The 25,197-nt window shown below is 40.3% G+C and overlaps 1 protein-coding gene across 9 annotated transcripts in view; it reads left to right on the top strand.

The window, feature by feature from the left end:
• Positions 1-25,197, top strand: part of ADAMTSL3 (ADAMTS like 3) — a 411,249-nt gene that overhangs the window by 213,733 nt on the left and 172,319 nt on the right. For all 9 annotated transcript variants that reach the window (XR_013395882.1, XR_013395881.1, XR_013395880.1 and 6 more), the window contains exons 8-9: positions 12,301-12,375; positions 18,268-18,425. Coding sequence is in view for 6 of the 9 variants with exons in the window: in XM_015142900.3 (XP_014998386.3) it covers positions 12,301-12,375; positions 18,268-18,425 (233 nt within the window). In the remaining 3 variants the exon portion in view is untranslated. The remainder of the gene's footprint in view (positions 1-12,300; positions 12,376-18,267; positions 18,426-25,197) is intronic.

Genomic DNA, 25,197 nt, shown 5'->3' with positions numbered 1-25,197 from the left:
CCTATTTATTTCACTGAGCAGTGGTTTGTAGTTCTCCTTGAAGAGGTCCTTTACATCCCTTGTAAGTTGGATTCCTAGGTATTTTATTCTCTTTGAAGCAATTGTGAATGGAAGTTCATTCATGATTTGGCTCTCTGTTTGTCTGTTACTGGTGTATAAGAATGCTTGTGATTTTTGCACATTAATTTTGTATCCTGAGACTTTGCTGAAGTTTGTTATCAGCTTAAGGAGATTTTGGGCTGAGACGATGGTGTTTTCTAAATATACAATCATATCATCTGCAAACAGGGACAATTTGACTTCTTCTTTTCCTAACTGAATACCCTTGATTTCTTTCTCTTGCCTGATTGCCCTAGCCATGACTTCCAACACTATGTTGAATAGGAGTGGTGAGAGAGGGCATCCCTGTCTTGTGCCAGTTTTCAAAGGGAATTTTTCCAGTTTTTGCCCATTCAGTATGATATTGGCTGTGGGTTTGTCATAAATAGCTCTTATGATTTTGAGATACATTCCATCAATACCGAATTTATTGAGAGTGTTTAGCATGAAGGGCTGTTGAATTTTGTCAAAGGCCTTTTCTGCATCTATTGAGATAATCATGTGGTTTTTGTCTTTGGTTCTGTTTATATGCTGGATTACGTTTATTGATTTGCGTATGTTGAACCAGCCTTGCATCCCAGGATGAAGCCAACTTGATCATGGTGGATAAGCTTTTTGATGTGCTGCTGGATCCGGTTTGCCAGTATTTTATTGAGGATTTTTGCATCGATGTTCATCAGGGATATTGGTCTAAAATTCTCCTTTTTTTGTTGTGTGTATGCCAGGCTTTGGTATCAGGATGATGTTGGCCTCATAAAATGAGTTAGGGAGGATTCCCTCTTTTTCTATTGATTGGAATAGTTTCAGAAGGAATGGTACCAGCTCCTCCTTGTACCTCTGGTAGAATTCAGCTGTGAATCCATCTGGTCCTGGACTTTTTTTAGTTGGTAGGCTATTAATTATTGCCTCAATTTCGGAACCTGCTCTTGGCCTATTCAGGGATTCAACTTCTTCCTGGTTTAGTCTTGGGAGAGTGTAAGTGTCCAGGAAATTATCCATTTCTTCTAGATTTTCTCGTTTATTTGCGTAGAGGTGTTTATAGTATTCTCTGATGGTTGTTTATATTTCTGTGGGGTCGGTGGTGATATCCCCTGTATCACTTTTTATTGCGTCTATTTGATTCTTCTCTCTTTTCTTCTTTATTAGTCTTGCTAGTGGTCTGTCAATTTTGTTGATCTTTTCAAAAAACCAACTCCTGGATTCATTGATTTTTTGGAGGTTTTTTTGTGTGTCTATCTCCTTCAGTTCTGCTCTGTTCTTCGTTATTTCTTGCCTTCTGCTAGCTTTTGAATGTGTTTGCTCTTGCTTCTCTAGTTCTTTTAATTGTGATGTTAGAGTGTCAATTTTAGATCTTTCCTGCTTTCTCTTGTGGGCATTTAGTGCTATAAATTTCCCTCTACACACTGCTTTAAATGTGTCCCAGAGATTCTGGTATGTTGTATCTTTGTTCTCATTGGTTTCAAAGAACATCTTTATTTCTACCTTCATTTCGTTGTGTACCCAGTAGTCATTCCGCAGCAGGGTATTCAGTTTCCATGTAGTTGAGCGGTTTTGATTGAGTTTCTTAGTCCTGAGTTCTAGTTTGATTGCACTGTGGTCTGAGAGACAGTTTGTTATAATTTCTGTTCTTGTACATTTGCTGAGGAGTGCTTTACTTCCAATTATGTGGTCAATTTTGGAATAAGTGTGATGTGGTGCTAAGAAGAATGTATATTCTGTTGATTTGAGGTGGAGAGTTCTGTAGATGTCTATTAGGTCTCCTTGCTGCAGAGATGAGTTCAATTCCTGGATATCCTTGTTACCTTTCTGTCTCGTTGATCTGTCTAATGTTGAGAGTGGGGTGTTGAAGTCTCCCATTATTATTGTATGGGAGTCTAAGTCTCTTTGTAAGTGTCTAAGGACTTGCTTTATGAATCTGGGTGCTCCTGTATTGGGTGCATATATATTTAGGATAGTTAGCTCTTCCTGTTGAATTGATCCTTTTACCATTATGTAATGGCCTTCTTTGTCTCTTTTGATCTTTGATGGTTTAAAGTCTGTTTTATCAGAGACTAGTATTGCAACCCCTGTTTTTTTTGTTGTCCATTTGTTTGGTAGATCTTCCTCCATCACTTTATTTTGAGCCTATGTATGTCTCTGCATGTGAGATGGGTCCTGAATACAGCAGACTGATGGGTCTTGACTCTTTATCCAGTTTGCCAGTCTGTGTCTTTTAATTGGAGCATTCAGTCCATTTACATTTAAGGTCAATATTGTTATGTGTGAACTTGATACTGCCATTATGATATTAACTGATTATTTTGCTCGTTAGTTGATGCAGTTTCTTCCTAGCTTCGATGGTCTTTACATTTTGGCATGTTTTTGCAATGGCTGGTACCGGTTGTTCCTTTCCATGTTTAGTGCTTCCTTCAGGGTCTCTTGTAAGGTAGGCCTGGTGGTGACAAAATCTCTATGCATTTGCTTATCTGTAAAGGATTTTATTTTTCCTTCACTTATGAAACTTAGTTTGGCTGGATATGAAATTCTGGGTTGAAAATTCTTTTCTTTAAGAATGTTGAATATTGGCCTCCACTCTCTTCTGGCTTGTAGAGTTTCTGCCGAGAGATCTTCTGTTAGTCTGATGGGCTTCCCTTTGTGGGTAACCTGACCTTTCTCTGTGGCTGCCCTTAACATTTTTTCCTTCATTTCAACTTTGGTGAATCTGGCAATTATGTGTCTTGGAGTTGCTCTTCTCGAGGAGTATCTTTGTGGCGTTCTCTGTATTTCCTGAATTTGAATGTTGGCCTGCCTTACTAGTTTGGGGAAGTTCTCCTGGATGATATCCTGAAGAGTGTTTTCCAAGTTGATTCCATTTTCCCCCTCACTTTCAGGCACCCCAATCAGACGTAGATTTGGTCTTTTTACATAATCCCATACTTCTTGCAGGCTTTGTTCATTTCTTTTTCTTCTTTTTTCTTTTGGTTTCTCTTCTCGCTTCATTTCATTCATTTGATCCTCAATCGCTGATACTCTTTCTTCCAGTTGATCAAGTCTGTTACTGAAGCTTGTGCATTTGTCACTTATTTCTCGTGTCATGGTTTTCATCTCTGTTCGTTTATGGCCTTCTCTGCATTAATTATTCTGGTTATCAATTCTTCCACTCTTTTTTCAAGCTTTTTAGTTTCTTTGCGCTGGGTACGTAATTCCTCCTTTAGCTTTGAGAAGTTTGATGGACTGAAGCCTTCTTCTCTCATCTTGTCAAAGTCATTCTCCGTCCAGCTTTGATCCATTGCTGGCGATGAGCTGCGTTCCTTTGGAGGGGGAGATGCGCTCTTATTTTTTGAATTTCCAGCTTTTCTGCACTGCTTTTCCCCCATCTTTGTGGTTTTATCTGCCTCTGGTCTTTGATGATAGTTACGTACTGATGGGGTTTTGGTGTGGGTGTCCTTCCTGTTTGTTAGTTTTCCTTCTAACAGTCAGGACCCTCAGCTGTAGGTCTGTTGGAGATTGCTTGAAGTCCACTCCAGACCCTGTTTGCCTGGGTGTCAGCAGCAGAGGCTGCAGAAGATAGAATATTGCTGAACAGTGAGTGTACCTGTCTGATTCTTGCTTTGGAAGCTTCCTCTCAGGGGTGTACTCCACCGTGTGAGGTGTGGGGTGTCGGTCTGCCCCTAGTGGAGGATGTCTCCCAGTTAGGCTGCTCAGGGGTCAGGCACCCACTTGAGCAGGCACTCTGTCTGTTCTCAGATCTCAACCTCCATGTTGGGAGATCCACCGCTCTCTTGAAAGCTGTCAGACAGAGTCGCTTGTGTCTGCAGAGGTTTCTGCTGCTTTTGTTGTTGTTGTTGTTGTTGTTTAGCTGTGCCCTGTCCCCAGAGGTGGAGTCTACAGAGACTGGCAGGCCTCCTTGAGCTGCTGTGAGCTCCACCCAGTTCGATCTTCCCAGGGCTTTGTTTACCTACTTAAGCCTCAGCAATGGCGGGCGCCCCTTCCCCAGCCTGGCTGCTGCCTTGGGGTTAGATCGCAGACTGTTGTGCTAGCAATGAGGAAGGCTCTGTGGGCATGGGACCCTCCCGGCCAGGTGTGGGATATAATTTCCTGGTGTGCCCGTTTGCTTAAAGTGCAGTATTGGGGTGAGAGTTACCCGATTTTCCAGGTGTTGTGTGTCTCAGTTCCCCTGGCTAGGAAAAGGGATTCCCTTCCCCCTTGCACTTCCCAGGTAAGGGGATGCCTTGCCCTGCTTCAGCTCTCGCTGGTCGGGCTGCAACAGCTGACCAGCACCGACTGTCCGGCACTCCCCAGTACCTCAGTTGATAATGCAGAAATCACCTGTCTTCTGTGTCGCTCGCGCTGGGAGCTGGAGACTGGAGCTGATCCTATTCGGCCATCTTGCTCCGCCCCCCGGGGTGTAACCTGGATATTGAGCATTTTCATGTGTGCTTATTGGCCATTTGTATAGCTGTTTTGGAGAAATCGGAGTCCTTTTGTCCTTTTTATTGAATGGGTTATTTTTGTTGTTGTTGAGTTATAAGCATTCTTTATATATTCTAGATAATAACCCCTTTCTAAGAAGTGATTTGCAAATGTTTTCCCCCATTCTGTGGTTTCCTCTTCACTTTATTCATAGTGTCCTTTTGTGCACAAAGGTTTAATTTTGATTTGGTCAAATTTAGTCTTTTTTCATGTGTTTCCTGGGCTTTTAGTGTCATATTCAAGATACCACTGCCCTATTTTTTAACCTTCCTTTTTTAAATCTTTAATGTATATATTGGCAGGCTTTCTATATCAGGTCTTATAGCTCCTTATCATTACTTTTATCAACTCTAGAGTATTCCTTAGTATGGATGTTCTTGTTTATGTAATCTTTCCCATATTGATGGATATTTAGGTATGGTTCAGTCTTTCCTTTTACATGTATACATGTTAAAAACAAACAAAAAATCTGGAATGGACATTCCTCAAAGAGTTAGAAGTGATTATCTCTGGGCAGTAGGATTAGAAAAAGCTTTATTTTGTATTTTTGTTTATCTGCATTTTCTTTTTTTATTATTATTATACTTTAAGTTCTAGGATACATGTGCAAAACATGCAGGTTTGTTATATATGTATACATGTGCCAGCTTGGTGTGCTGCACCCATTAACTCGTCATTTACATTAGGTATATCCCCTAATGCTATCCCTCCCCCCTCTGCCACCCCACAATAGGCCCCAGTGTGTGAGGTTCCCCTTCCTGTGTCCAAGTGATCTCATTGTTCACTTCCCACCTGTGAGTGAGAACATGTGGTGTTTTGTTTTCTGTTCTTGCGATAGTTTGCTGAGAATGATGGTTTCCAGCTGCATCCATGTCCCTACAAAGAACACAAACTCATCCTTTTTTATGGCTGCATAGTATTCCATGGTGTATATGTGCCACATTTTCTTAATCCAGTCTGTCACTGATGGACATTTAGGTTGATTCCAAGTCTTTGCTATTGTGAATAGTGCCGTAATAAACATACGTGTGCATGTGTCTTTATAGCAGCATGAGTTATAATCCTTTGGGTATATATCTAGTAATGGAATGGCTGGGTCAAATGGTTTTCTAGTTCTAGATCCTTGAGGAATCGCCACACTGTTTTCCACAATGGTTGAACTAGTTTACAGTCCCACCAACAGTGTAAAAGTGTTCCTATTTCTCCACATCCTCTCCAGCACCTGTTGTTTCCTGATTTTTTTAATGATTGCCATTCTAACTGGTGTGAGATGGTATCTCATTGTGGTTTTGATTTGTATTTCTCTGATGGCGAGTGATGATGAGCATTTTTTCATGTGTCTGTTGGCTGTATGAATGTCTTCTTTTGAGAAGTGTCTGTTCATATCCTTTGCCCACTTTTTGATGGGGTTGTTTGTTTTTTTCTTGTAAATTTGTTTGAGTTCTTTGTAGGTTCTGGATATTAGCCCTTTGTCAGATGAGTAGATTGCAAAAATTTTCTCCCATTCTGTAGGTTGCCTGTTCACTCTGATGGTAGTTTCTTTTGCTGTGCAGAAGCTGTTTAGTTTAATTAGATCCCATTTGTCAATTTTTGTTTTTGTTGCCATTGCTTTTGGTGTTTTAGACATGAAGTCCTTGCCCATGCCTATGTCCTGAATGGTATTACCTAGGTTTTCTTCCAGGGTTTTTATGGTTTTCGGTCTAACATTTAAGTCTCTAATCCATCTTGAATTAATTTTTGTATAAGGAGTAAGGAAAGGATCCATTTTCAGCTTTCTACTTATGGCTAGCCAATTTTCCCAGCACCATTTATTAAATAGGGAATCCTTTCTCCATTTCTTGTTTTTATCAGGTTTGTCAAAGATCTAATGACTGTAGATGTGTGGTATTATTTCTGAAGGCTCTGTTCTGTTCCATTGGTCTATATCTCTGTTTTGGTACCAGTACCATGCTGTTTTGGTTACTGTAGCCTTGTAGTATAGTTTGAAGTCAGGTAGTGTGATGCACCCAGCTGCGTTCTTTTGGCTTAGGATTATCTTGGCAATGCGTGGTCTTTTTTGGTTCTGTGTTAAAGCAGTTTTTTCCAATTCTGTGAAGAAAGTCATTGGTATCTTAATGGGGATGGCATTGAATCTATAAATTACCTTGTGCAGTATGGCCATTTTCACAATATTGATTCTTCCTATCCATGAGCATGGTATGTTCTTCCATTTGTTTGTGTCCTCTTTTATTTCACTGAGCAGTGGTTTGTAGTTCTCCTTGAAGAGGTCCTTTACATCCCTTGTAAGTTGGATTCCTAGGTATTTTATTCTCTTTGAAGCAATTGTGAATGGAAGTTCATTCCTGATTTGGCTCTCTGTTTGTCTGTTACTGGTGTATAAGAATGCTTGTGATTTTTGCACATTAATTTTGTGTCCTGAGACTTTGCTGAAGTTTCTTAGCAGCTTAAGGAGATTTTGGGCTGAGACGATGGGGTTTTCTAAATATGCAATCATGTCATCTGCAAACAGGGACAATTTGACTTCTTCTTTTCCTAATGGAATACCCTTTATTTCTTTCTCTTGCCTGATTTCCCTAGCCATGACTTCCAACACTATGTTGAATAGGAGTGGTGAGAGAGGGCATTCCTGTCTTGTGCCAGTTTTCAAAGGGAATTTTTCCAGTTTTTGCCCATTCAGGATGATATTGGCTGTGGGTTTGTCATAAATAGCTCTTATGATTTTGAGATATGTTCCATCAATACCGAATTTATTGAGAGTTTTTAGCATGAAGAGCTTCTGAATTCCATCAAAGGCCTTTTCTGCATCTATTGAGATAATCATGTGGTTTTTGTCTTTGGTTCTGTTTATATGCTGGATTACGTTTATTGATTTGCGTATGTTGAACCAGCCTTGCATTCCAGGGATGCAGCCCACTTGATCATGGTGGATAAGCTTTTTGATGTGCTGCTGGATCCGGTTTGCCAGAATTTTATTGAGGATTTTTGCATCGATGTTCATCAGTGATATTAGTCTAAAATTCTCTTTTTTTTGTTGTGTCTCTGCCAGGTTTTGGTATGAGGATGGTGTTGGCCCAATAAAATGAGTTAAGGAAGATTCCCTCTTTTTCTATTGATTGGAATAGTTTCAGACAGAATGGTGCCAGCTTCTCCTTGTGTCTCTGGTAGAATTCGGCTGTGAATCCATCTGGTCCTGGACTTTTTTTAGTTGGTAGGCTATTAATTTTTGCCTCAATTTCGGAACCTGCTCTTGGCCTATTCAGGGATTCAGCTTCTTCCTGGTTTAGTCTTGGGAGAGTATAAGTGTCCAGGAAATTATCCATTTCTTCTAGGTTTTCTAGTTTATTTGCGTAGAGGTGTTTATCGTATTCTCTGATGGTTGTTTATATTTCTGTGGGGTCGGTGGTGATATCCCCTTTATCATTTTTTATTGCATCTACCTGATTCTTCTCTCTTTCCTTCTTTAGTAGTCTTACTAGTGGTCTGTCAATTTTGTTGATCTTTTCAAAAAACTGGTCCCTGGATTCATTGATTTTTTGGAGGGTTTTTTTTGTGTCTCTATCTCCTTCAGTTCTGCTCTGATCTTCGTTATTGTCTTCTGCTAGCTTTTTAATGTGTTTGCTCTTGCTTCTCTAGTTCTTTTAATTGTGATGTTAGAGTGTCAATTTTAGATCTTTCCAGCTTTCTCTGGTGGGCATTTAGTGCTATAAATTTCCCTCTACACACTGCTTTAAATGTGTCCCAGAGATTCTGGTATGTTGTATCTTTGTTCTCATTGGTTTCAAAGAACATCTTTATTTCTGCCTTCATTTCCTTATGTACCCAGTATTCATTCAGGAGCAGGTTGTTCAGTTTCCAAGTAGTTGAGCGGTTTTGATTGAGTTTCTTAGTCCTGAGTTCTAGTTTGATTGCACTGTGGTCTGAGAGACAGTTTGTTATAATTTCTGTTCTTGTACATTTGCTGAGGAGTGCTTTACTTTCAACTATGTGGTGAGTTTTGGAATAAGTGCGATGTGGTGCTGAGAAGAATGTATATTCTGTTGATTTGAGGTGGAGAGTTCTGTAGATGTCTATTACGTCCGCTTGGTGCAGAGTTGAGTTCAATTCCTGGATATCCTTGTTACCTTTCTGTCTCGTTGATCTGTCTAATGTTGACAGTGGGGTGTTAAAGTCTCCCATTATTATTGTATGGGTGTCTAAGTCTCTTTGTAAGTGTCTAAGGACTTGCTTTATGAATCTGGGTGCATATATATTTAGGATAGTTAGCTCTTCCTGTTGAATTGATCCGTTTACCATTATGTAATGTCCTTCTTTGTCTCTTTTGATCTTTGATGGTTTAAAGTCTGTTTTATCAGGACTAGGATTGCAACCCCTGCTTTTTTTTGTTTTCCATTTGCTTGGTAGATCTTCCTCCATCCCTTTATTTTGAGCCAATGTGTCTCTGCATGTGAGATGGGTCTCCTGAATACAACAAACTGATGGGTCTTGACTCTTTATCCAGTTTGCCAGTCTGTGTCTTTTAATTGGACCATTTAGTCCATTTACATTTAAGGTTAATATTGTTATGTGTGAACTTGATCCCGTCATTATGATATTAGCTGATTATTTTGCTCGTTAGTTGATGTAGTTTCTTCCTAGTATTGATGAACTTTATGTTTTGGCATGTTTTTGCAATGGCTGGTACTGGTTGTTCCTTTCCATGTTTAGTGCTTCCTTCAGGGTCTCTTGTAGAGCAGGCCAGGTGGTAACAAAATCTCTAAGCATTTGCTTGTCTGTAAAGGATTTTATTTCTCCTTCACTTATGAAACTTAGTTTGGCTGGATATGAAATTCTGGGTTGAAAATTCTTTTCTTTAAGAATGTTGAATATTGGCCCCCACTCTCTTCTGGCTTGTAGAGTTTCTGCCAAGAGATCTGCTGTTAGTGATGGGCTTCCCTTTGTGGGTGACCCGACCTTTTTCTGTGGCTGCCCTTAACATTTTTTCCTTCATTTCAACTTTGGTGAATCTGGCAATTATGTGTCTTGGAGTTGCTCTTCTCGAGGTGTATCTTTGTGGTGTTCCCTGTATTTCCTGAATTTGAATGTTGTCCTGCCTCACTAGGTTCTCACTAGGAGAACATCCAGGGGAAGTTCTCCTGGATGATATCCTGCAGAGTGTTTTCCAACTTGGTTCCATTTTTCCCATCACTTTTCAGGCACACCAATTGGACGTAGATTTGGTCTTTTCACATAATCCCATATTTCTTGGAGGCTTTGTTCATTTCTTTTTACTCTTTTTTCTCTACACTTGTCTTCTTGCTTCATTTCATTCATTCGATCTTCAATCATTGATACTCTTTCTTCCAGTTTGTCGAGTCAGTTACTGAAGCTTGTGCATTTGTGATGTAGTTCTTGTATCATGGTTTTCATTTCTATCAGTTCTTTTAAGGTCTTCTCCACATTGATTATTCTAGTTATCCATTCATCCATTATTTTTTCAACGTTTTTAGTTTCTTTGCACTGGTTACGTAGTTCCTCCTTTAGCTCTGAGAAGTGCGATCGACTGAAGCCTTCTTCTCTCAACTCGTCAAAGTCATTCTCCATCCAGCTTTGTTCCATTGCTGGTGATGAGCTGTGTTCCTTTGGACAGGGAGATGTGCTCTGATTTTTTGAATTTCCAGCTTTTCTGCACTGCTTTTTCCACATCTTTGCGGTTTTATCTGCCTTTGGTCTTTGATGATGGTGACGTACTGATGGGGTTTTGGTGTGGGTGTCCTTTCTGTTTGTTAGTTTTCCTGCTAACAATCAGGACCCTCAGCTGCAGGTCTGTTGGAGTTTGCTTGATGTCCACTCCAGACCCTGTTTGCCTGGCTATCAGCAACGGAGGCTGCAGAAGATAGAATATTGCTGAACAGCGAGTGTTGCTGTCTGATTCTTGCTCTGGAAGCTTCCTCTCAGGGGTGTACCCATCCGTGTGAGGTGTTGGTCTGCACCTAGTGGGGGATGTCTCCCAGTTAGGCTACTCAGGGGTCAGGGACCCACTTGAGTAGGCAGTCTGCTCTCTTCAAAGGTGTCAGACAGGGACATTTACATCTGCAGAGGTTTCTGCTGCTTTTTGTTTACCTATGCCCTGTCCCCAGAGGTGGAGTCTACAGAGGCAGGCAGACCTCCTTGAGCTATGGTGGGCTCCAACCTCTTCGAGCTTCCCGGCAGCTTTGTTTACCTACTTAAGCCTCAGCAATGTCAGGCACCCCTCCCCCAGCCTCGCTGCCGCCTTGCAGTTAGATCTCAGAGTGCTGTCCTAGCAATGAGGGAGGTTCTGTGGGCATGGGACCCTCCCGGCTAGGTGTGGGATATAATCTCCTGGTGTGCCTTTTGCTAAGACCCTTGATCAAGCACACTATTAGGGTGGGAGTTACCTGATTTTCCAGGTGTTGTGTGTCTCAATTTCCTTTGGCTAGGAAAAGGAATTCCCTTCCCCCTTGTGCTTCCCAGGTGAGGTGATGCCTTGCCCTGCTTCAGCTTTCGCTGGTTGGGCTGCACCTGCGGACCAGCACTGACTGTCCAACATGCCCCAGTGAGATGAACCTGGTACCTCAGTTGAAAATGCAGAAATCACCCGTCTTGTGTGTCACTCACGCTGGGAGCTAGAGGCTGGAACTGTTCCTATTCAGCCATCTTGGGCGCCCCCCCTGCATTTTCTAATTTTTAATTATAAACAGGTATTTCTATTTAATAAAAACGTGCAAACTAGTCAATCAATACATTGATATTCTTTGCTTCACTACTTTCACTCTGGAGAGTTTATCCAAAAAAAATTGTTTTGCGTAAGTTAGACAAAAACATATGCTTGAAGTAATTCGTAGCGTTAATAATGTTCTAGTTTCATTTAGAAACAGACAATGTTCAGATAGGGAACTAGTGGGATACAATATCATACATGAGCTTTGATTATTATGTGAACACAAAAATTAAATTATCAGAGCGTATAGCAGTGTGAAAAAACATCTATGAGGACCAGGATTTCCAGTAGGTAATTGTCTATGCCAAGGATCATGAAATTTTTCTGTGAAAAGTCAGATAGTACAGTAAATATTTTAGTGTTATTGAGCCATATGGTCTCATTACTACAACTCAATTCTACCTTGAAGAGCACAAACAGCCTTAAATGAATGAATGAAGAGGTGTGAGTAGATTTGGCCTAGGGGCCACAGTTTGCAGACCCTCATCAAAGCACATGGATTGGGTCATTAGAGTAAAGGCAATTGAGGTAGTAGGCAGTGCATTTACTTTAAACGTTTCTTTAATGTTATTTAAGGGTGTATTTAAATGAAATTATGTAATATTCATCTGCTTTACACATAGTTAGTGATTTCCAAGGATTTCCTGTTTTTTTTTTCTTCAGACAGAATCTTACTCTGTTGCCCAGGAGTCCAGTGGCATGTTCTCAGCTCACTGCAGACTCTACTTCCTAGGTTCCAGCGAGTCTTCTGTCTCAGCCTGCCGGTTAGCTGGGACTACAGGCATGCACCATCACGCCTGATTAATTTTTGTCTTTTCAGTAGAGATGGGGTTTCACCATGTTGGCCAGGCTGCTCTGGAACTCCTGACCTCAAGTGATCTGCCCGCTTCAGCCTCCGAAAGTGCTAGGATTGCAGGAATGAAATATAGTTAAGAATATTTTGCAGATGCCCCCAGTTTTGATTGACTTGATCATTTTCATAGGCCTTTAGTGTACTGGTTTTATTGCAGTTGTGTTCTGTTCTTTCCCAGGAGAAGAAAATGTAATAGCTGTTCCTTTGGGGAGTCGAAGTGTGAGAATTACAGTGAAAGGACCTGCCCACCTCTGTAAGTAGAATTTAATCTTAACATTTTTTAATATCCTGAAAGTTTAGTTAGCCAAAAAACAAAAACAAAACAAAACAAAACAAAAAAAGCCGCAAACCAAACCTACAAGCAAAAGAAACTTTCTCTAAGTTAATGGGTAATGTTACCAAACTTGTGTCCACCTGCTTGGCATAGCAAAGCTAAACACTGACACTAGGATTTGCAGCCACAGACAGTCAGGTATTTATTGCAGAGCACCAAGCAAAGAGAATCAAACAGCTCATGCTTAAGACCTGAACTCCCTGATGTCTTACATGTAAGGATTTTTAAAGACAGGGAGATAGACATTACAGGCAAAGTCACAAATTAATACATGGAGGCTATGTACTGGTTTGACCTGAAAAGGTGGAATATCTTGAAGTGGGGGCTTACAGACCATAGGTAGATTCAAATATTTTCTGATTTGCTATTGGTTAAGAAAGGGAAGTTTTGCCTAAGACTTGGAGTTAGCAGAAAAGAATGTTAGATCTGGCCCTTGGGCGTGATATTCAGGTGCCTCAGGAAGAAATGTAGGACAAAGAAAGGCAGTCAGCGTTCAGCCTCAGTTCCCTCTTAATGGAGGTCTGTGTGCCAGTGGATCCATTTGGTAGGGATCTAGATTTCCTGAAAAACTACTCAGGGACATATGTTAAAATGTTATCATTAGTTTCTGTAGGGAACCATACATCCTGTGACTCCAACATTTTTTGGCTATTGTTGTAATCCACCATTACCTTCCTGCTTGTGAAGTTGCTCATTTACTTCTCAAGGCTAGTTAGGTGCCTGGAATTTCTCTTGAAGAAATTCAAGATTTTCCTTTATTTCCATTCTTGGGGGTGGTAGTACCCTGTTGAATACCCCCAACTATTCTGTAGTGGGTAAAATAGTCTATATAACCAGGGAAATTATCTGTATTGTACCCTGAATTTTTCTGTTCTCATACCCCAATGGAAAATTTACTGTTTAAGATTAATCCCCTCATGGGAAAATAAAAACCAAATTATATGTCAAATAAACTATTTTGTATAGGATGGCTGGGTGCGGTGGCTCACACCTGTAATACCAGCTCTTTGGGAGGCTGTGGCAGGAGGATCACTTGAGTCAGGAGTTTGAGACAAGCCTGGACAGCACAGGAAGACCCCATCTCTACAAAAAATTTTTAAAAAATTAGCTAGGCATAGTGGTGCATGCCTGTAGTCCAAACTACTCAAGAGACTGAGATAGTCCAAGGAGTAGCCTGGCTACTACAGGCGTGTAGTCTAAGCAACTCCTTGAGCCTAGGAGTTCAAGGTTGCAGTGAGCTCTGATTGCACCACTGCAATCTGCCACTCCAGCCTGAGTGACACAGCAAGACCGTGTCTCTAAAATAATACTAATACATGGAGAGTAAAGTAAGATTTGGGAATGTTCTGGAGATTTCAGCAAAGTGGTACAAAAAAATAAAACAAAACAAAATTTAAAATACAAAACCTTATCAGTGAATATGGCTGATCAGAACAAGCCTTGCTGCTAGCACTTCACAGCTTCCCGTCTAGGGGTTCCTGAAGGCCGACACTGGTTTTCCAGAATACTGTGAGTTTGAAGTAATAAATAGATGATGGTGATGGCTTCACTCTGTGAATACACTGAAACCATTAAATTATGCATTTTAAAAGGGCAAAGTTTATGGCATGCAAATTATATGTGGAAAAGATGTTAAAAAACAAAAAAACGCAGTGAATGGTCTTGATAGTCTCATGATATTAAAGGCCATTCCCCAAAATTCAGCTCCAAATATAGTTTTATAAATTGTAAAAACAGAATAAGGAAACAGTAAACAGAATAAGTAAAGGTGAACACTTTGAGACAAAAATTCGTTTATGTGTGTATGTTCTGGCATATTCAACGTAACTTTATATTCAAGACTGGCACTCTTCCAAGAACAGGGCTCAAAAATGTTCCCATTTCTTCAAGAGTGACTATTGTTGCTTGGACTATTTCCCTCTCTGAACAATCTCACAATTGGCAGTAGAAGTATTTCTGAAAGTTATCCTTCTTTGCTGATGAATAGAACTGGCTTCATTTACTAAGCACTTAGTTAACATTTCTGAATATCTAAATATAGAAGTGGTTTTATTTTCTGGATTTATGGAACTTTTTTCTTAATTTTTATTTGTAAAAGAGATATTTCTGAAATGAAGCTTATTTTGCAGTAATAAGTCATTCTTTTTAACATCCACATTAACTATAACTATCCAAAAGACTGCATTACTAAGAACCGAAAATACCCAGCAACATTAATGTCAGTCTCTTTGCTGTGGAGTGAATTTTAATTACAGAATATCCATCTTACATACTGCCTAGAAGTGTTTGTTTAGATCCTGAATTTCCAGTCCTGTCCCAAGTCTTGCCAGAGCATTATGGGGAGCACACAGCCCCAAATTTTCCAGGGGTGCATCCCTTAAAAAATGGAAGCAATAAGCAGATCCCTGCAAAACAGATTTTATTGCAGCAAAACTTCAGCGTTAAATGTGTTTGACTAGCAATAAACTTAAGAAGTCAAGAGATCATAAACCAAAAACCTCCAATTCAATTGGAAGAATATATTCCCTTTAAGCCCTGATTACCATATATAGAGATGTATAAATAAACATGGGTACTGTACCTAATGACCAATCAAAGGAAATTGACATGAATGAAATTAGCATATACAAATACAGCTCTACTGTACATATAAGTTTGATGTATTTATAACTATGTTAGCCATACTAAACACCCATTCCACATTTACCTGACAGTACTTTCATGGCCTTTAGAATTTAGGGAGACCTCTTGGGGATGGTTACCATGACGCTGCCTTTTTTGAAAGAAGCCTGAACTGATACTTCTCAATGCAGACCCTTCAACTAGAAGCAGTTAGAAGCATCTGTCATTTTTCTAGGCATAATTTCTTTTACTAATAGCTAGTAATGGATTAAAATATTTAAAGGCATCACTAGAGACCTGAGTTGTGAAGACTTGGGGATAAAAGAAAGTCATGATTTCTAATTTTTACTCTTTTTGAGACTACCTATCACGTCTTCCCCAACACTTCGCTCCCTCCCCTCAGTTTTAAGTCTGGAGAGGAGAAAGAAGTTGGGCTGTGGGCAGCAGGAAAGAAGGCTCACACTCTCTTCCCTTAATACTGGTGGGGATGTTTATAGGCTTCCCGGGGTCTCCCACACACTAACCACCTTGCTGCAGAAACCAGAGAGGGTCAGTGAAACCCCTGAGAACTGAAGGGCTTCCACATGCAGCTCTCACTAGCCATGGATCACACTTTGTCACAACATGGGGCTGCAGTAAATATGGGGAAATGGTGGAAATTAATAAAAACTTAAAGGTATCCATAAGTCATCATCTGAATTGTTGATTGAAACACCACAAACTCCTTTATCAATCATTTATTTTTAAGAGGCACCAGCACAGAGGAGAAGCAAGTTTGCCACCAATAAAAATGACAACTTTTAAAGAACTGCATCGGCCTCCACCTTGCTGTGGATTTGGCACAATGGCTTTGTTAATCCAGATTATCAGAATTGTTTGTGTCCATAAACTCTACTTTCACTGAATCACTTCACCAGTCTTTCTTCATTCACCTTTGATTCTGCTTACCCATTTACACAATCGAGGTCAAAATACCTGCTTTCTGCCTCCTAGAAAGGCAACCAGTGTTTGTGCTTTAGAGAACTGGAAGCCTTTTGAAATACTCAAATTAAAAATATTTTACAATAAGTGTACCATTTAGTGGAGAAGCAGAGTGGTTTGGGTAATTAACGTGAACTTGAACATTGTTTTTGCTACTTGTGTTTTTATATCCGTGTCACTGAGACTCTTAGACACTGTTAAGATAGTGGCTAGATTCTGTATTAAAAACAAAATATCAAAACCAAGTTAACAAAAATGCTGGCCTTTGGTTTAGGGAATAGATATCATAGCAACTGGTCGTCCCTTCCTCCCAGATCACCTTCCCAGATTTTTACACCCCCTGCCCCAGCTCTGCATCCCGATCTGCAACTTGGAACGCTGTGGTCCAGAAGGTTAGCACAATGGTAAAACAATTACTACCCCAACACAGCCGCGGAATCCATTGCACGCTACTTGAATTTAATCAAGTCATTTCAGGCTAAATCAGTGTCTAGAAACTTGTATTTTGCATGCCTTCTGTGAGGATGCGTTATGTCCAACTTCATTTTGCGTCTTGATATTGCCTTAATGCTCATCTTTTTTTTTTTCTCATTGACTTTAGAGACATCCATTGTAGGGACCACTTACTATCTCCAGTTCCCCATTTCATTTTTACTGACAACTCACTTTATAACACTCAGTTTTATATCTTCATTGGAACTAGGAAATGAATTTAATCTCACACTTTCCAAAAATCTATTGCGGTCATGGAGATCAGGGCCAAAGTGGTTGGGGTTTTGTGTGCCTGAAAGTAGCCAGCATTATTCTTCGACCGCTAATGACTCCTCCAGATCAAGTAGCTCATGTCCAGCCTTTGAATTTTCCCAGAAAAGTTCCCAGCCTGCCTGTCAGGGATAATCAGGGATGTCTCCTAATGCCTGTTATGCAGTCTGTCCAGGGCACTTGAATTCCTGCAGCTGCTCCAGTGACAGAAAAATCCAGCAAATGAAAACAACCAAAGCCCAGCAGCCCATGGATGGAAGCTCCCTAATGCCAGACTATTTTGTCACATTTTATCAGCTTTCTATTTTTGACACTCAGTGGAATTTTGGTTCCTTTGTGTTCTTTGTTTGAAATTGTTAAAGACTGGTATGATATCATTGAATCAAGTGTGGGTTTTAAAATAGAGTTGGACCTGGGAGATTGACTGCTCTGACTCCTCATTTTAGATATGAGGCAATGAAAACCCAAGGCAGAAAGCTAGAGAAAAATACGGGGCCAGAAATGCAGGTGCCCCAGAATCTAGCTGTATATACATTTTTTATTGCCTCTCTCAACATGAAACCAGATCTACTAAGTATGGTGACACTTAGAAAATAAAAGAAAGAAAAGAAAGAGGGAAGAAAGACAAATTTAAAAGAAAATAAAAGAAAGAAAAGAAAGAGGGAGGAAAGACAAATTTAAATAAAGTAGAAATGCTTTTTTGTTTAAACTGTGATAAGCGAACATTTTTTTTCTGTAGGAAATCTTAAAAGCACTTTTGTTCATGTGAAAGCAAATTTGAAAAAAGGGGTTTCATGCACAAGGGACGTCTTTGTGGCAATGGAATGGTTCTGTATTTTGATTGTGATGGTGGGTGATAAAATGACATTGAACTATATGCACCTATTGTACCAGTGTCAATTTCCTGGTTTTGATATTCGACTATACTTTTGTAACATGTAAACATTAGACAAAAGGGAAGGAAGGTTACAAAGGACCTTTCTATACTATTTTTGCAACTTCCTGTTTATCTAGAATTATTTCAAAATGAAAAGTTTTGTTTGATAAAAAGCAAATTTGAAATTTGCTGTGATTTTTGTCTAAAAGAGTAGGCATAAGATCTTTTGACAAGTAATAAAATGAGTGAACATAGCTTTACTTTTGAGTATTAGCTACATCATGAAAACATATAAAGAAAGAAAAGTTTTCTCTTTCCCCTTATGCTAGAAATGGCTCCAAAGAATTGAGTAGAACTATTAGGGCCTGACACCCTTGTTAGCTCTTTTTCTATAGACAATTAAAAATCTGTTATATCTATTTCACCAATATCAATTAATGTTTGTAAACTGAGTGGCTATTTTGACATTGTTTTGATATCGTATACTGACATTGTACTTGCTAAAGTGTCTTTTGTAATAAAATGCCTTTAAGATTGTTTCTTATTTGAATCATATATTTTAATTGTAGTTATTGAATCAAAAACACTTCAAGGAAGCAAAGGAGAACACAGCTTTAACAGCCCTGGCGTCTTTGTTGTAGAAAACACAACAGTGGAATTTCAGAGGGGCTCTGAGAGGCAAACCTTTAAGATTCCAGGACCTCTGATGGCTGATTTCATTTTCAAGGTAGGATGATCCTCTTCATAAAATTCATGTACCTGAATCCCAGAACATCTTTATTTTTAAAACAGTAAGTTTGTTTAGCAAGAGGTCATCAATGATTGTTTTTTAATACAGAGCATGTGTCATCGATATTTCCATCTTGGCAGTTCATTCTTAAAGATTGTTCAGCACTCTTAAATTTCTGCTGCTAACCCTGACAGTTAAAAACAAACTTCACTTTTATGGGGGAATGATTGATTCTTTATTTATAATCTCTGGTTGCTTTGTTGGTTTGTTTGTTGATTTAAGAAACAGGGTCTCTCTGTGTTGCTCAGGCTGGTGCAGTGGCTATTCACAGCTGCAATCATAGCCTTGAACTCCCGGGCCCAACTGATCCTTCTGCCTCAACCTCCCAAGCAGCTGTGTTCAGTTTTAGATAGAGTTTGGTGAAAACAGCGAATGGTTAAATGCACCATATCCTAAACCAGTATTGTGCCGCTGCATGTCTTCGCCTTGCAAAGGAGAGCAGAGACAACAGGGGCTCATTCCTTACCCTCCTTTAAGATAGTTATCCTTAAGGGATCTTTATTTCAACCTTCAACCCTTAGAATATGCAGTCTTGCAGTGGGCTGATTGAAGATCAGGATTTGCTTCCCCAGATGTTCTATGACAGACACTTGTCACAAGTGTCTGTATCTTCAGAAGAACTCTTCTTCTCTGGAACCATGAGCCTATGTCCCCTTTCTGGATACTGCTGGGGCATCTTCCCTCATTCAGAGGACATGAAGTATAGTGGCCAATATATTTCCAAGGTGACACAGTTTGAAACTCTTCTGATAAATTTGAAAATGCCAGGAAATGAAAAAGTTCAGTATGTGGTTTTGTCCTATCCTGTTTCAGAAACCTGTTCCAAAATGTAAATGGAAGCTAGAAAATAGCCCCAATTACCAGTTATATTTTTCTATATGAAAAAAAACCCATTAACTTTAAAAAGCTGTCTATGTTCTATATATTAATTTGTCATGGAATGTTTCACTGAGACATCAGTTGTGTCAGCAGAGGAACATGCACGGAGGTAGATGAGAGTTGCTAACCCATCCCAATCCCTGAGATATAAATTCAGCCTGCAATGGGACCGGCCAAGTATTGGCCTGCACACTGTATTGTTTTGTTTCTGAAGCTTTGGATTTTGAATAATCAACACTTAAAAATCGAGAGATTTTTACATCAAAAGATCAGGTCTTTTGTTTTTTGTTTTTTGGTTTCCCCCCCGCCCCCGCATCTCTGTAAAAATGGGAAGAGCTGACAACTAGCTTGCATTTTACAATAGCAATAATTGACTGTAACTGGGGAACAGCTGCCTTCCAGTCTCCGGTCTGCAGTGGTCCACACCACTGCGTATTGTGTCCCTAACACTAAAGGCATAAGTGGTTGGTTGCCATTCATCCTGATCTGGCATTTATATCATCTGCCTAGCCTCCACAGACATTTATGTTTCTGACTTCTGTGTCATATTCTTAAAGCATTGACCCAATATTCTTCTTAGACAGTCATATTGTGAAAGGTTTTGGGGAAGCCATAATTACCTTTTTTTTTTTTTTTTTTTTTGAGATGGAGTCTTGCTCTGTCGCCCAGGCTGGAGTGCAGTGGCCGGGTCTCAGCTCACTGCAAGCTCCGCCTCCCAGGTTCACGCCATTCTCCTGCCTCAGCCTCCCGAGTAGCTGAGACTACAGGCGCCCGCCACCTCGCCCGGCTAATTTTTTGCATTTTTAGTAGAGAGGGGGTTTCACCGTGTTAGCCAGGATGGTCTTGATCTCCTGACCTCGTGATCCGCCCGCCTTGGCCTCCCAAAGTGCTGGGATTACACGCGTGAGCCACCGCGCCCGGCATTTTATTCTCTTTTAAGTACTACTCAGAGAATCTGTATTCTTCTTAAGTCAACTTGGAGGTCCCTGACTGAATAGGAGACAGTAATACAATGATGAAATGAGGAAAGCACCCACAAAGATTAGTATTTCGAGATATTGTTTGGTTACAGTATCAGCATCAGTAGATCTTAACAGTATACTGTTTATTGATACCATTTATAAAAACACACACATAAACTGCATATTTCTATGTGTTTGTATGTACTCACACATATATGTATATGTGTGTGTGTGCATATTTTTAAAAATAATGTGGAAGGATACGTTTCAAAATGGAAACACTGAAAACAACAGTGACTATTTTAGAGGGGATAACATTTTGTAGTATCTAATTCTTAAAATAATGTTTAAAAGGAAGAATGTGACTGGGCGGGCGTGGTGGCTCATGCCTGTAATCCCAGCCCTTAGGGAGGCAAAAGTGGGTGAATCACTTGAGGTCAGGAGTTCGAGACCAGCCTGTCCAACATGATGAAACCCTGTCTCTATTAAAAATACAAAAATAGCTGGGCAATGTGACGCACACCTGTAATCCCAGCTACTCAGGGGGCTGAGGCAGGAGAATTACTTGAACCCAGGAGGCAGAGGTCACAGTGAGCCAAGATCGCACCACTGCATTCCAGCCTGGGCAACACAGCAAGATTCCATCTCAATAATAATAATAATAATAATAAGCAAATGGAAGAATGAATTCACATACTATGTGCATAATTAAAAATTACACCTTCTTGCCCAAATTATGTACTCATCTCTTAATAGAGTAAATTTTGAAAAGTGTGTGTGTGTGTGTGTGTGTGTGTGTGTGTGTGTGTGAGAGAGAGAGAGAGAGAGAGAGATGGCACGATCTCGGCTCACTGCAACCTCCTCCTGAGTAGCTGGGATTACAGGCATGCACCACCACACCTGGCTAAATTTTTTTTTTTGGTATTTTTAGTAGGGATGGGGTTTCTCCATGTTGTTCAGACTGGTCTCAAACTCCTGATCTCAAATGATCCACCCACCTTGGTCTTACAAAGAGCTGGGATTACAGACATGAGCCACCGCGCCTGGCCAATAGAGTACATTTTAACAGCACATTCAGGGTACAGTGTCTGCATTCATATTCAGTCCTCTATGTTCCTTTCTCTAAGTTCTGGCTCTCTCAGATTTAATAAACAGTTCTGGACTTTGACTTCAACTCCTGGAAAGCTTTTGATCTCTCTAGACTGAAAAGGTGTTTTGAAAAATACATTTATCAAAGAGGGTGTTACAGACAACTGTCTGACTCATGCATAAATAGAACCTCATTTTCATACCCACAGCAATTGTCTCTCATGGATGTGTTGTACTTAGTAGGGGAGAATGTGGCAAAATTGGAGACACTTATGTTGAAGTAAGAGTGGCTCTGATGTTGTTTTTTTCCTGACTTGGGAGCTTGTCCAAATAATGTGGGTTTCTGGGAAGTATCCTTTTCCATCATTTCCTTTTTTTTGGTTCCAAACATTGTAGTATTTCCCAGCCTGTATTGTTGCTAAGATAAGGAACTCTGCTTCCATTCATCTCTTCCTGGCCCATCACACAATCAAGTCACGGCTGTACTTTGAGTGGGAGGTTAAAAGTGCCTGTGAGGTCACTGATGACAGTCAGACCTGTGTCCCTGTGTTTCATTGTATCTCTTTCCATTCCAGTCAACCAACAAAAGCTAGTCTATAACTGGAAGACCTGGCTTCAACCTGAGAGAGGATGAGGCAGTGAATACCAGTCCTGCATAATCAGTGCTAATTTAGCACAGCCGTGGGTGTGCTGAGCTAGGTTGAGGCACACACTTTGCTACAGTTCATGTAGTAGACCTTATTTCATGGGCTTTTGGTAACTATACTGTTGAACACTACTGTATTCTTACATAAAGAGTAAAATATGTAGACATCAATGGGATGTTAGGTTGTCTTACAGGTATTGTTGCTCAGATTTTGCAGCTTAGCATCTCACTGTACCAATGAGAAAAAAAAATTTCTTTTTTCTACTCTTTAAGAAGCTATATTTTCATGGTTGGACCATTCTTGAAAATTGCACATTTCCTTCTTCCAGTGGATTTCTCATTATATATGCTTGTTTTCCTGAATAACCTGTTTCCGTTTTTTCTTTTTTTTTATTTGTGTGTGGCTACAGGGCCTCACTATGTTGCCCAGTCTGATCTTGAATTCGTGGCCTCCAGCAATCCTCCTGCCTCAGCCTCCCAAATTGCTGGGATTACAGGTGTGAGCCACCGTGCCCAGCCCTCAATGACCTGCTTTTCATGGATGACCCTTGTCATAGCACTAAGGGATATTTTGCATTAGGGCCCTGCTTCCTCAATATGTGCAGGTTGCCCCCAGGTAGCAGTAGTGAGTCTTGGCTAAGTACAGTAGTTGATGCCATGTGCTTCATAGATTGACCGCAAGATATACACTATTAATTCAGTGAGAATTTACTGAATATTTGCATCTATGAGTAGACGTTTGTGAATATCAATTTTAAGTATATTCCCATGAGGATATCTGAAAAAACAAAATTAAATGACTTTGATAAAGACATGTCTTTCCATGGTTAATTTTTAACTACTTTTGGTAGATTTTCTCATCTTTTAAAAAACATATATATCTTCAGGGAGAAAAAAAAAGTTTCTCTTCTTGGGCTCTGAAATCTTCCTTTTTCATCTAGTTGTCTTCTTAGGGATTCATTTTTTTTCCACTCTGATATTTTGTGTTTCTTCAGGAAAATGTTTTCTGATTGCTTTTCTACTAGTCCTCAGTTGTACAATCTCCATCTTCAGTTTCCTCAGCTCTAGATATCTTTTATGTTGTCAACCTATGAGCTTCTTCTCTTTCTGGGGAGTTATGATAGCATATTTAACTTATCCGGGCACAAGAGGATTTGAAACTGCCTGTCTTGGTTCTCTGAAAGAACATGTTGGAGGCTTTCAATGCAGTGCAGATAGTGGCTACGTTTATACGTTCACAGGTGTTTCAAAACTCAGCAAGACACAGTTTTAGAGTCAGTGCCTATATTAGTTTCACAAGACTGTTGTTACTGAGTACTCCACAACTGAGTGGCCTAAACAACCGAATTTATTGTCCCACAGTTCTGAAGTCTGAAAGTCCAAAATCAGGGTGTTGGCAGGATCGGTTTCTTCTGAGGGCTGTGAAGGAGAAGCTGTCTTATGCCTCTCGCCTCAATTCTTCGAGTTCAGGAATCACCTTCCCTCTGTGCATGTCTGCCTCTGGGTGCAAATTTCTCAGTTTCTCCCATGCATTTTTTTTTTTTTTTTTTTTTTTGAGACAGAGACTCACTATGTCACCCAGGCTGAAGTGTAGTGGCACAATCTAGGTTCATTGCAACCTCCACTTCCTGGGTTCGAGCCATTCTCCCACCTCAGCCTCCTGAGTACGCGCTCCACCACGCTGGACTAATTTTTGTATTTTTAGTAGAGACGGGGTTTCGCCATGTTGGCCAGGCTGGTCTCGAACTCCTAGGCCCAAGCTATCTGCCCACTTTGGCCTCCTAAAATGCTGGAATTACAGGCATGAGCCACCACACCTGGCCAGTCCAAACTTCCTGTTTTTATAAGGACACCACTTATACTAGATTAAGTCCTCCCAGTTACCTTACCTTAACTACATTGGCAAAGACCGTATTTCAAATAAGATAGTATTCTGAGATACTGTGGGCTACGCTTTTGACATGTTGTTTTTGGGGCACACAATTCAACCCCTAACAGTGCCAGCAGAAAAGAAAATTTACCTGTTTCCTCATGCCTCTCAGTCATTGGGATTCTGTCTCATTGTAAGCATTTATCATTCATTCCAAAGGCAGAAACTTTTAGAATATTGCATATTTTTCTGTAATGTGGTCTGTTGAGGGAAATTTCTTGGTTAAAGCAATTCATACACTGCTTTAGTAATTACCAGAACTCACAGCTAAGATATGTGTAGAAATGTAGATATACTATGAATAGTTTTACATAAAAATCTATTTCACAAATTTTGGAAATTCTTTTGAAGTGGCCAAGTCAAGTAGTTGAATTTGAATTCATTTTTATACCATCGGTTTTGTTTGTTTTTGAGATAGGTCTTGCTCCGTCACCTAGGCCAAGTACAGGCTGCAAGTAATCCTCTGGCCTCAGCCTCCAATTACCTGGGACTAGAGGCACACAGCCCCACAGCCAGCTAATTTTAATTTTTTTTTTGTAGAGACAGAGTCTCACTATGTTACCCAGGCTGGCATTGAACTCCTGAGCTCAAGCAACCTTCCTGCCTCGGACTCCTAAAGAGCTGGAATTAGAGGTGTGAGCCACTATGCCTGACCACATGCTTTTATTATAAAACTCATTTTCCTCATCAAACAGTGGTAATACACTTTTGCAGATGTTAATGTGCATTTCTCTTTTGCCATTCTCTGTACTTCACCATTTCCTTTTTCATCAGAGCTGTTTGCCCTGTGGACTTGACAGCAGTGGTATGGCAGATGGGTGATTAGCAGGAGTGCAAGAGAAAGCATTCATGTTCATCTTTTCATTATTAAAGTAGGGTTATTATTATTTTTAGCTTAGTCTGTGGAAAGCCACGCTTAGTGTAGAAAGATGAAGATTTTCCAAATTGATTTAGTCCCCATAACATTTCCAGGGCCAAGCCTGGGGTCCTAATCCATAGCACATCTTCTATAACATGGAGAGGATGCTCCTTTCTCCAGTAAGGGTGCGTCTCGGTCCGGTGTCCTCAGGAGGACGTGCACTGCAGGGCATATCCAGCCGGGATGTGGAAAGCCTTCTCCCTCTCCTGGCGCCAGGACGAAGGAAGCAGGCAGCAAGACGTGTTTCATGATGGTGGTCGCTCTCCAGGGCAGGGAGGCTTTCA

The sequence above is a fragment of the Macaca mulatta genome, chromosome 7 (genome assembly GCF_049350105.2).
Source record: "Macaca mulatta isolate MMU2019108-1 chromosome 7, T2T-MMU8v2.0, whole genome shotgun sequence".
Classification (NCBI taxonomy): Eukaryota; Metazoa; Chordata; class Mammalia; order Primates; family Cercopithecidae; genus Macaca; species Macaca mulatta.
The sequence above is the reverse complement of the archived record's forward strand: the minus strand, read 5'-3'. Positions and strand labels throughout refer to the sequence as shown.